At 46.3% G+C, this 13,201-nt stretch overlaps 1 protein-coding gene across 1 annotated transcript in view; it reads right to left on the minus strand.

Annotated features, from left to right (window-relative positions):
* Positions 1-13,155, minus strand: part of camkmt (calmodulin-lysine N-methyltransferase) — a 117,580-nt gene extending 104,425 nt beyond the window's left edge. The window contains exons 1-3 of the mRNA XM_012841433.2: positions 12,737-13,155; positions 11,420-11,598; positions 10,814-10,878 (exon numbers count right to left, since the gene is read on the minus strand). Of these exons, the coding sequence (XP_012696887.1) occupies positions 10,814-10,878; positions 11,420-11,598; positions 12,737-12,895 (403 nt within the window). The 5' untranslated portion in view covers positions 12,896-13,155. The remainder of the gene's footprint in view (positions 1-10,813; positions 10,879-11,419; positions 11,599-12,736) is intronic.
* Positions 13,156-13,201: the final 46 nt, after the last annotated feature.

Below are 13,201 nucleotides of genomic sequence, written 5' to 3' on the forward strand. Positions count from 1 at the left end.
GCCCCGCACACACACACCTCCCTAAAATCACACACACTCCTCCCTGAAATCACACACACACCTCCCTGAAATCACACACACTCCTACCAAATCAGGTCTCGCAACCATCCCCCCCCCACACACACACACACACACCACCATCATTGTACTGAATAGACAGGGGGGGGGCATATCGTAATCCCAAACTCCTACCATCAGTTGAAGGTGTCAACTTCCGGAGAGAAGCTGACCCCTCCTGAGAAAGGGAAAAGAAAATTCTAGCTCTACCATTCAAGGTTGGCATTTTAGTTACGGAAAAGGTTCTCTGTAATTAACAGGGGGATGGGTGGTGTGTGTGTGTGTGTATACGTCCGTGTGTGTGTGTGTGTGTGTGTGTGTGTGTGTGTGTGTGTGTGTGTTTGTGTGTAATTGCTTCTCCCCTTTTCTTCTCTCTCCTTTTTCTTTGAATTCTCCCTCTGAGCCTCCCTCCCCAACACACACACATGCATACATACACACCCCTTCATCCACACATACACACACACCTACATACACACACACAGACATCCCTACACCCACATATGTACACACAGACACATACAGACTCAAGCACACACTCCTATACACACACACACCCCTACACACTCCCACACACAGCCCAGCCAGAGTCTTCAGGCCTGACTGGACCAACACAAAAGGAGCGGCTGCACTTCTGTCACACACTCTCTCTCTCTCTCTCTCTCTCTGGATGGGGCAGTATGAAGGGACGGGAAGAGGAGAGAAGGGGAGGGGAGGGAAGGATGAGTGTGTGTGTGTGTAGGGGAAAGTATATGTGTCTGAGTACAGACGTGTGTGATTGTAGGGTTGTATGTGTGTGTGTGTGTGTGTGTGTGTAGGGGAGAGTATATGTGTCTGAGTACAGACGTGTGTGAGTGTAGGGTTGTGTGTGTGTGTGTGTGTGTGTGTGTAGGGGAGAGTATATGTGTCTGAGTAGAGACGTGTGTGTGTGTGTGTGTGTGTGTGTGTGTGTGTGTGTGTGTGTGTGTGTGTGTGTGTGTAGGGGAGAGTGTCTGAGTACAGACGTGTGTGAGTGTAGGGTTGTGTGTGTGTGTGCTGGAGAGTGTTAGATCAGCTGTTGCCAAGACCAGATAGCCACACCCAGTCAGAGATTCTTGGAAAAAAAACAGGCAGAGATGATTAATTTCCACTATTCCTATTACTTCTACTACAACCACTACTACTACTGCTACTACTACTGCTGCTACTACTACTGCTACTGCTACTGCTACTGCTACTGCTACTACTATTACAACTACTATTATTACAACTACTACAACTACTATTATTACAACTACTACAACTACTATTATTACAACTACTATTATTACAACTGCTACAACTACTATTATTACAACTACTACAACTACTATTATTACAACTACTACAACTACTATTATTACAACTACTATTATTACAACTACTACAACTACTATTATTACAACTACTACAACTACTATTATTACAACTACTGCAACAATAAATAAAATCACTGATACTACTTTTACTGCAACAATTCTAAGTACCACTATGGTGGTTATATGGACAAATAGGGACTAGGGCACAAGAGTTTGAGAGTGAGAGAACATGAGTGAGAGAATGAGAGAACATGAGAGTGAGAGAACATGAGTGGGAGAGTGAGAGAACATAAATGTGAGAATGAGAGAACATGAGAGTGAGAATGAGAGAACATGAGAGTGAGAGTGAGAGAACATGAGTGAGAGAATGAGAGAACATGAGTGAGAGAACATGAGTGTGAGAGTGAGAGAACATGAGAGTGAGAGAACATGAGAGTGAGAGTGTACAGTCATAAGCCAAAAATATTCAAAACCACCTTCATGTCAATCAAGGTTCCTGCTCCTAAGGTATGGGTGTGTTAAGTATGTCAACTGTTAACAAACACACAATGATACACAACACACACATATACACACAAACAAACTGCCCTCACTGAGAGGTCACCATCATAGGTGGAGACAACACCCTGGGGACTCTGCATCTGACCCTGTCTGTCTGTCTATCTCTCACTCGCTCACTCTCTAACTTTCTCACTCACTCACTCACTCAATCACTCTCATCCTCTGTTCTTCTTCCCTCTCTCTAGCTGTCTCATCCTGGCTCTTTATCTCTTTGTCTCCTCAACTCTCAACCTCCTATCTCCAACCTTTCTCTTCCACCTCCTCTCTCTCTCTCTCTCTTTATCCCTCCCTTCCTCCCCCTCTCCCTCCACTCTCTCTCTCTCTCTTTATCCTTTGCTCCCTCCCTCTCCCTCCACTCTCTCCTTCCCTCCCTCCCGTCTCTCTGAGGGCCGTTATTCGGTGTGCTGCATTAGCGCTGAGGTGCTGACAGTAGCGCCGTGCTCCTCAGTGCTCCTCAGGGGCTGCTAAATGGCTTGTTGGGAGCGCCAGGCGGTGCTGTTAAAAGGCCCATAATGCGATTAGCGCCCGCGTCCTCCGACGTTCCAGCTCCAGCGCCGCACCTTACCGCGCAGCACCGCGCAGCACCGCGCCATGCGTGCCCGCTACGCCACCCTGTTGCTCAGAGCTAACGACCACTGAGGCTACACTAAACGCTGGAGACACACACACACACACACACGTCAGGAGCCTCCTGACAGACGTCTGACAGGCTCCCATGCCAGAAGATGAGTCTGAAAGGCAGTTTTGTGTCTTTCTGTGAAGATGACATCATCCAAATGAATGAATTCACCACCAAGAAATGAACTGAATTAATTCACTGAAACAAGCATTAACTTTGAACCGTTAGGTCTGTTCCTGTAAAATGATAATCAACAAAAAAATTGAATATGAAGTTCCTCATCAAATGACCATCATCTGGAATCAGTTTGCCATTCAGGATTATTCTGCTTCTGGCCCCGGTGAGTAGTTTAGTTGCTCTCAGGGAAAGACAACGATCTTTTTCCCCACAAACAACAAAATCTTTACAATTTCAGGGCTAAACCCTACTCTCTCTCTCTCTCTCTTCCACTCTCTCTGTCTCTCTTTCTCTTTCTCGCTGTGTGTGTGTGTAAAACATGATAATTAAACAGTGACAGACTGACAGACAAACAAACAGACATACGGATGCATGTGTGAAGCACACAGACACACACACACACACACACACACACACACACACACACACACACACACACACACACACACACAGCCATCCCTTTCAGACTGGGGCCTGCTTTTGGAGACATGCCCAAGCCCAGATTGATAGGTGGCCATTTGCACACGCCGTTGCCCTACCAAGATGCTAATCAGATTAATGATGTATTTGTTTTAAAACATCATCAAGTACATTAGCCCCGGCAGATTCCACCGTCGCCACGGTGCCTGTTGCTAGGCCAACGCAGTGTTTTTGGCGACAGCGACGGGGACAAAGAGGGGGTGCGGAGAGGGTCCGACAAACGGACCAATGGGACAGCCACGCCACGCACTCCACAGACGAGGAGCAAAGAGACACAAATTAACCACCATGCGCTAATCACCTCCACAGCTAATGGGAGAACACACACACACACACACACACACACACACACACACACATGCTCACACACACACAAACACACACACACACACTCAGGCACACACACACATGCTCACACACACACACACACGCTCACAAACACACACACACACGCGCTCTCTCTCTCACACACACACACACACACACACACAGACACACACACACAGACTCACACATATTCAGACACACTTTAAATCTCCCTAGCACACACTCATTCTCTGCCCTTTTGTATCACAAACACACACACACACACACACACACACACACACACAGACACACACACACACAAGCTTGCCTGACACACAATAGGAGCCCAACCATTGAGGCCTGCAGTCATTTTGTCCAATGGTCGCTCAGTCTCATGTGTTTTTCAGTCATTCATACACACATTCTCTCTCTGAACAGGCATTCTGATCCCATCCATTTACCAGTCCCTCTATCATCAAACATGGTGCTGAACTATATCAGTTATTCCCTCCTACACACACACACACACACACACACACACACACACACACACACACACACACACACATACAAAGACATACCAATCTTACACACAGACAAAGACATCTCTAATCTAAACACAAAAACAAGCACACCAAAACAAAAACACATTCACCGGGTCCTGGGAGTTCTAATTAAAGATTGGCTGATGAAGATAAAGACAAGGCTGGCTCGTCTGTTTGCTTAATTCAAATCAGGCCTCTTTGCATGAACCCATGTCACTTTGGAACCCCTCTCTATGTCAGGTGTGGAGTTCTGTGATGTCTCCATGAGTTCTAGAACGAGGGGTTTCATTTATAATGGGGTTATCAGGGTTGCCATGGGAGCACATGCGTGTGCGCATCAGCAACAGTGACGCGCAAATTATTTGTACACACAAATGGCTACATTTGAATCAAAACGTTTTAAAACATTTTAAAAAATGTACAGATGTTAAAGAGTAGACCTATGATTGACATCATTTGACAGACAGCTCCTAAAATATAAAAAGGTCTGATCTGGCAGTGTGCCAAACGCCCAGCTGATGACAATAAAGCCTTTCTGTAAGTGCACTCGGCAGTGCCTCACTATCACATATAGGAATGGTGGTGTTGGGCCACCATTAAAGGATTAGAGAATATTAATGTGAATGAATTCATACACATGATCTATTTAATAATTACATTAAAAGGGAATTCATTTACATTCTACAATATTAAAATATACTCAGACTTTTATGATGTTAGGTAGGAAATGAGCTAGTGCTTGCGATACCTAGCCGTGGTGTAATTTGAGTTGCTCGACAGTTTAACTTGAACTTGAGGTCGCCAGCTAGCTTGACGAGTTACCTAGGTTATCTCAAGTAAGCAACTTGTTAAATATAATTTAGTACAATTGACACGTAGGTTGTTTAGGCAGAATTTGCATTCAGTTATGAAACAAAATAAGCTCTATGTGTCGGTTTCTCGCCTATTTCTCATCCATCTATCCATGCCATCTGCGCCATATGACTAAACAAAAGAGGGGGTTGATCTGCAAGGTGGCTTTTGGGGAAACCCACCGAAAGAAAACCCCAAGAAACGTAGTAAGTTGCTTCATTTTATGGACTCTACTGCTGCAAATAGTCTAGAGTTACTGGACGTAATGGCACGCGTGAAAGCGTGGTTTAGTCATTGTTTGAATTATTAGACCGAGAATAAAAATATATATTGTTGAAGATGGCTGTGGTGAGGTTGAGTGTCCCCCTGATGACCTTGAAGGGTCAGTGCGCTGAGCCTGAACCCTGTGTAAGCCCTGTCTAGAACATCTCTAGAACATCTCTAGAATTGTTAGGAAATCCCAGCGATTTCTAGACTGAATCAAAGGGTTCTGAGATTATTTCTTGAGTTGCCCAAGAGCCACAAACAAGACTTTCTCTTTTTTCATTTTCTAAACCATGGCCCTCCCTGCCCTAACCTGCCTGCTCCCTAATATCACTGCATGACTGTGGTTAGCACGGCACCTCTGCTCGACAGTAAGTGATCCTTGAGTTTGAGGTTCGCTAGCATTGGCCTCGGGGTGATCCCTAAGCCGAGAGTAAGCGACCCTCTCGCGGGGTCAAAGGTCAACTTAGACTGCTGATTACCCGCAGCACGTTGACACGGCAACGGGCAAGCAGAATGCCGGGGTTGCGGTGGCGTGGGGAGAGTAATTGCCTCCAGGAGCGGTGTGTGTGCACTTCTAGCATGTTATTACTTTCTGTCTCTCTCTCTCTCTTTTCATTCTTTCATTCATTCATTCATTCATTCATCCATTCATCCATTCATTCATTCGTTCTTTCTTTCTCACAGTCTCACTCCCTCTCTCTGTCCATTTGCTTCCTTTCTTTCCCCCCTCTAATTGAGGGGACTGAAGGGGTGCAGGGCGGTGGGTAAAGAGAGGAGAGTCGGCTGGCCGGCTGGCTGGCGTGCTGCGGTGCATCCTGGTAATTACTGTGGTATTAGGCGCCCCACACAATGCCCTGCTCTGACTGTAGCCCATTCTGTAACTTCATTTCCTGGCTAATCCTGGCCTCACTAGTTGCAGACGGGTACCTACCGGCGCCACTGCAACCACCACTCACACACTAAAGGACACACACACACAGGCACGCACACACACACACACACACACATCCCAGTAGCGACATACACAAACCTCATGCAAACCATCCACTGGCTGAATGCACTCTGCGTAAACGTTTCACAACGAGAGCTAGTGCCAGGCTCGACTACTGAATATCATGATATATTGTATAAATAAATATCGGCATGAGTGCATGCTCAAAACATATTACGTATTTTTTGGGTGCACTGACTGCTTGCCAGAGTGTCTGCGAGTGTGCGAGTGTGCGTGTGTGTGTTTGTGTGTGCGTGAGAGTAAGTGCCTACTTGTGTGAGAGAGCGTGTGTTACTGCGCTTGTTTATTTACCTTCCCAGTGCTCACACAGGCTTGTTTTGGAGGGGAGCAGCCCAGTCAGTGGGCTTGCCTAATGAGGTGACACCAGCAGAGAGGCTGACAATGAAGAGTGAGGGGACAGGACAACACTGACAGGAGCAGGAGGAAGCCATTGTCTAGCAGGATGCAATTAGCCTACTAGCTGTCTGAATTAGCATAATTACCCTAAACAACTAGAAGGGTGGAGCAGGAGAAATCCACAGTAGGGACCTTTATTGCGCGTGCACACACACACACACACACACACACACACACACACACACACACCTCACCATCACACTCTTCCTCTGACGTGTACACCTTATGCGCATGGGTATTGACAAGCGTGATAGGACATGTAGAGACATAAGAGTGGTGTTGTAGCTCCCCTTGTGGGGGAAGCTTTTCATTTCAATCTATTATTTCACTGCCATCAAACACACACACACACACACACACACACACACACACACACACACACACACACACACACACACACACACACACACACACACACACACACACACACACACACACACACACACACACAAACACACACACACACACACACACACACAATGTGTAACTGGGGAAAAAGTTAACATCATGCCAACTTCTGAGTTAAATAGAGAGATCAGTTGTGAAAATGAAAATGCATACACACATAGACACACAACACAACACAACACAATATCCCCTCCTGCGTGTTTTTAATATCCACCAAAACAAAGAAACGAGAACACTGACATCTATAGGGAATCGCACGCAGTGAAAGGCAGGCGTCAGTAAGTAAGTAATGTTATCATGTTTCTGACTGAGGTGAGTCTACTGGAGGACTCAGAAGACGATCACTACTGTGAGAACGAGACAGCCAGAGGGCTGTACTACAAAGAGAGGTTACCTGTGACGTCGGACGTTACGTAACTTCGCGTTCAACCCGTACTACGAAAGTTTCACCCGAGGTATGCGGTCATGGCCATTTACACTGCATTTCTAAACTGCTCCGAGCAGGTTATCTTCATGTTTAACACGACATGACCCTCTAGAAGCACCGCCCTTTCGCCCACAACCTTGGAAGGCACTGGTGCACTGCCACAGCGACAGACAAGGGTGTTTAAAGACAGTTTTTAAATTTGAAGTTTAATTTTTTTTTATTTGCGGCGGTTTCTTCCGGCAGTCCAGCTCCAGCATAGTCTTACAGAGGGCATGAGGGGCATGAGGGGCATGTTGGGGGCTGGAGCAGCTCAATAGTATCCCCCTTCAAAGAACTGTAGCCCATGGGCAGGCTATAATTCAATTATCCTAATTGTTTTCATGTATCTAGCTTTTTGCACGTGTCTTTACATCTTACATCAAATATGGACAACAAAACTCTCTGGCTTTTTTGGTTGCCATGGTTCTCAGGTTTGTTTAAACTCTTTATAGCCACAAACCACCATAGTGCATTCCTTTGATGAAAAAGAGCCATTGGTCATAAACTTGGCCTGCGTTGGCCAATGTTGACCATTTATGGCGAACGCGCACAAACTCCACCGAGTCAACTAACCAACATCTTAATCACCGTCGTAGTCCTACTTAACACCAATTTAGGCCATCAGGGTTTGCCAACTCTGATAACCCCCTGATGAACCTGACTAGGTTCAACTCCCGTTAGCCCTCAGGAGGACTCGGACGACAGTCACTGTTGTGAGAGGGAGACAGTCAGAAGGACTCGGAAGATAATCTGTGCAGCGTTTAACCTCCTGCCACCCTCCCTCTTGTTTGCTGAAGCAGCAACATGGAGGACAAATAGCTCTTTTCCCACTCTTATCCTCTCACCATGCAGGTTTCCTGTGGGCTCTGCAACCCCACCTCGTACCTAAGCAACACATGGCACAGACACCCCACCAGGATGACCCCCATTAGCGCAGCTCTCAATAACATTCATCCCCCCACCTCAACATGTGACCCTCGAGGGGGGGTACAAGAGTGTGGAGGGGGTGTCCCATCTGTGCCACCGCTCCACCCCTCCACACCCCAGCCCAGACCACCACCTCGTCAGTCAATGAGCCTCTCGTCTCCCTGTTGACCTGAAGCATCCCCTCGCTCGCAGGGCTCCGCAAAGACCCCCTTTGTGTGTCTCCTTGATCTGCCCCGAAAACAAGAGCCCTCCAAGCAGCAGCAGCAGCCACAGCCACTCACTCTCACTAAGGCCCCCTTGTTGCTGTGGAACGTTCTGGAAAAACCCACACGTTGGGGAAGCGCTAATCCACTGATACCTCTTTAGGAACTGCTGACAAACAAGAAGGGGACTTTTGGGAATTGAGTTGGGGGAGGGCTCTGGTCCCCCCCCTCTATCCCCCCTGGCAGGATTTGGAGGGGTAAGAAGGTATGAAGGGGAGCAGAGGGATCAGGTAATAACCAGAAGGATGGATCACCCCCCACCCAGACAATGGGGCGGCCCAGACTATCTGACAGGGGCTTGGGGAAGATGTTTGGGTGTACCAATGCGTGAGATCAATTAGGGGTGCTTGACAGGACAGTCTGAAAGGCGCAGGGGTGACCTCGTGTTAGAGAGGGGCAGGGGGCCAAAGAGAACAACTCTAAAACCCCCACTCACCAACACACACACACACACACACGTATGCTCACATACACACATGCTCACATACACACACACACATCGCACACACTCACACACTCACACAAACTCCTTCAGCGAGGGATCATGAATTCCTGCAGAACAGCAGGAAGTCTCTTGTTTCTTAATCCAGAGAAATCAGCCATTCGTGTCATTAGGACGCCTCAGGCTCTCAGCGCAGATGAAAACAACACTCTATCCCCGTAATGACACGCCAGCCCACCACAGCCCACGGCAAAACAGCCCGACACTCACTGAACATCTCACACACACACATCCCCCTCAAAGACCACACTGCACTTTGGACATAAAAGAGAACTCCTCCGCTCAAGGATTGATCATTTATTTTACAGTCAAAAAACTGTCAAAACACATTCCCAGGATCCTCCTCAGGTTTCAGTCAAAACCACTAAGTTGGTCTTAATGATTAAGCACATGATCGACAACATGACATGATCAAAGGTGTCTGAAGACCCATCATTTACAGTATCCTTCCAAATATTTGACTAACTCTGTCGTAGTATTGGAGTAGCTATGTGGCTGCTGTTTATGAAATGTAGATTTTTGGGGGACTGTGTGTGTGTGTGTGTGTGTGTGTGTTATCCAGTTCACACTAAGAAACTGACATATACAGATTAATGTATTCACACCCACACACACACACACACACACACACACACACACACACACACACACACACACACACACACACACACATGCACCCACCCAAACATTGTTTGTATGAATGGCAGTTTCAGTCTCGTTGCCACTGCAATCTTAACACTCTCTCCACAAATACTAATTTGGGTTAGTTATGACCACGTGACACAAAAAAAACTATTCAACCAAAGTGTTGCAACACGCTAAAAAACATTTGATTCCCATTACTTCCTCTGTCACAAAGGCGACCCCATAGAGCTGATTCACAGGGAGCTGTGAACTCGAGATCAGTGTGTCTGAAACTTCTCACTGACAGGCTCAGTGCTGCCTGCTATAGGGAAAGAGAAGATCTGCACTTGACTTTAAGAAAAGCCATGGGACCCCTAATCTGGTCTCACTCTCCCTCTCCCCTCTCCCTCTCCCTCTCCCTCTCACACACTCAAACACGCACACACACATGCACACACACACACGCACACACACACCCCCTCCTCAGCCAAGACTGTACAGCTAGCATGTGTCTCACCATGGCAACAGTGGATAAAGCATTTGTAATCACCATGGCAGCAGAGTTCAAGGGCCATTTGTCCAGTCCACATGCACACTGAGATAACATCAGCGTACTCTCCTGCAGGGGTCCATCTCATTCCACACTTGAGATTCATATCATCATCTCAAGTCGCTCAAAGTGTTTAAGATTTGTTATCTGTTCACACTCAAGGTGATTTCAATTCTCAGCCACTCAATTCTGGATACACAAATCAACAGTTCACACTCAGTCGTTCACATCTTACACATTCAATTCTGGATGCTCAGATCACCCGTTCACTAGTTCAAGTAGTTCACGTGATTTCACTAGTATAAATAACATCGGAAGTTGGGCAAAGTTTTGCTTTCCACTTCAATTTGGAATCAGGGGACACAGGAGAGAACCAGACACAGAGAAAAAGAAAGAGAGAGGGAGAGGGAGAGCAAACCAGTAAAGAAAAAAAGAGAGAGATTGCCGTCACTTAGTGTACTCACAGACATTTCCGGTGTTGTCAAAGCTGTTGAGCACCTCAGTTACTCTGATAGGTCCGAGGTTGTCTCTGAAACACAACACCGCACAGATGACACACTTCAGCTCTAGACACCACACACACACAGACTCACACACAAACACACACACACACCTCAAATTACACACACAGCTACACACCTCACCACACACAAAATTACACAGACCACACATTATACACTTAAATAACAAATACATCTATACACAAAGTACCACATGGTAAACATACCACATAAACTAGTCCACACACACCATAAGGCCAACACATTATCCTTGTATTCAATATAAACCCAAGGCAGGAAATACAGCCATGTGGTTTTACTACATCTGAAGCATGCTTAAGTTTCACACAGAATCCTTCTTTCATTGTAGAGAGATCCAATCTGATGTGTGGGTTTGGGAGTCATGTATCAGTCATTAACTCAACCAGCACACACACACACACACACACACACACACACACACACACACACACACACACACACACACACACACACACACACACACACACACACACACACACACACACACACACACACACCCCTTACAAGCCTCCTAACCCTGGGGCCTACCTGAGGAAGGCACTGTACTGAGGAGAGGAGGCACTTCGGTACTCGACCCACTGTCCCTCGGAGGGGTCATCAGGGTCGGGGGTCATGACCCTGCTCCTGGAGAACAAGCTGAAAGAGGAGAACCTTCGCACGGACACCTGCGGCACCTTCCCACTGTCCACTTGCTTCTGTTTCAGCACCTGTCAGCGGGGAGCAAACCAGTCAGCATTGCACTATAACAATACATCTGTTAATGCAGCGCTTTTCTCTGAAGTCTGTTACGCTACAACACAGGACACATTCATTAGTAACGTTCGCAACCTTTATCCTTCAGGGTGAAATGACTTAATTACTTATTGGAGCATAGAGATGGGGTTGATACAGAGGCCGGCTACTGTGTAAGCTGAGTTTATCTCTGGGAGTCTCTTCTGGTATTCTGGTATGGGTTGATATGATGAAATAAAGAATGTGATTTTTGTACTGATTTTAGATGTAACATGAAATTAAACTAATGGCTTCACCTTTACACCAATGCATATTAGTGTTTTGTTATAGTTCTCAGTAGGGGGTGCTTTTGGTACTTTCTAACTGTTTGTAATCCAGGCTGTTAAAGGCCTTGTGACTGTAACCATGACAATTCTCATTCCTCTCCCCTGTAGCCTTGTTGTCTGTATCCTATCCACTCTTTGTGGCATCCCCTGGGTTCTCTCTTCACATTTAGTAGGCCATAAATTAGTTACGCATAAGCTTTTAATTGTCCTGGATGCTGTTGTTCAGTGATAAGTGTGGTCAAATTAAGGCTAATACTTAGCTACAGTTTAGACAGCTGGATGCTGTTTATGAATGCTAAGAAGAGAGTAGAATATCCTGACTTTTAGGAGCATCCGAGGTACTTTTTTGAAGGGACTATGTAAATAATAGGCTTCAAACTCGGTGTGTTTTGTGATTTAACTATCAGTTGAGATGAAAATAAAAGGCTTTGATGTTTCGTCCATAATGCGACTAAGACAGCATACTGTACATGTGGGCCTCCTCTTCACCCTGCTAGTGTAAACAGCCTCCTACACTCGAACTGAGTACTGCACGTAGGAGTTAATATTAAGCGCTTACTGTTCTGTCCGCTTAGAGGCTAGTTAGACAGCTAGCCTAATTGTAAAGACATCCACAGAAGCAAGAATTCAGATTATTGTGCCAAAAACGAAACAGAGCAAAGCAAAGATACACTTAAGATATGCTGCAGCTTGGTGCCGTGAAGTCTGGTGCCAAAATGTTAGTTTCTCTTTTTAGATATGTTGCTGACTAATGCAATCTTTTACAACCCCGTGTCTGCTCCCTCACCTGCCGAAGAATGGTCCACCGAGCCCGGGCCACATCTGTCCCTCGGGTCGGCTGTTGTTCGGTTCCGTCGTCGCTTGATTGCCTGACATTTGCGGCAATAGCTGATTTGTCTGAGGTTACACCGTTAACAACCCGATTGTCAGTCTGTTCTGGCTCCATCGTCTTAACCCTAGCTTTTCTTGAAGGGATTTACAGTAACTGAAGATGATGAACCAATGTCACAGTGATTTGTGGTTGATTTTCAAAACTAAATCAGTTCTTGTACGGTTTGATCATTCTCAGCAGCCCGCCGGTAACACAATCCCTGATCTCTAATGCCGCTTTGCAGCATGCCAGGTGACACTTCCGTACACTTCCTGTGAAATGAGACGCCAGAAGAGCAATTCATATGCAGCACTATCGAACGAGCCGTACTAACATATGGCGCTGAACTGCTGGAATCGATTACTTTAGTCTTGAACATAC

The sequence above is a fragment of the Clupea harengus genome, chromosome 13 (genome assembly GCF_900700415.2).
Source record: "Clupea harengus chromosome 13, Ch_v2.0.2, whole genome shotgun sequence".
NCBI classification, from domain to species: Eukaryota; Metazoa; Chordata; class Actinopteri; order Clupeiformes; family Clupeidae; genus Clupea; species Clupea harengus.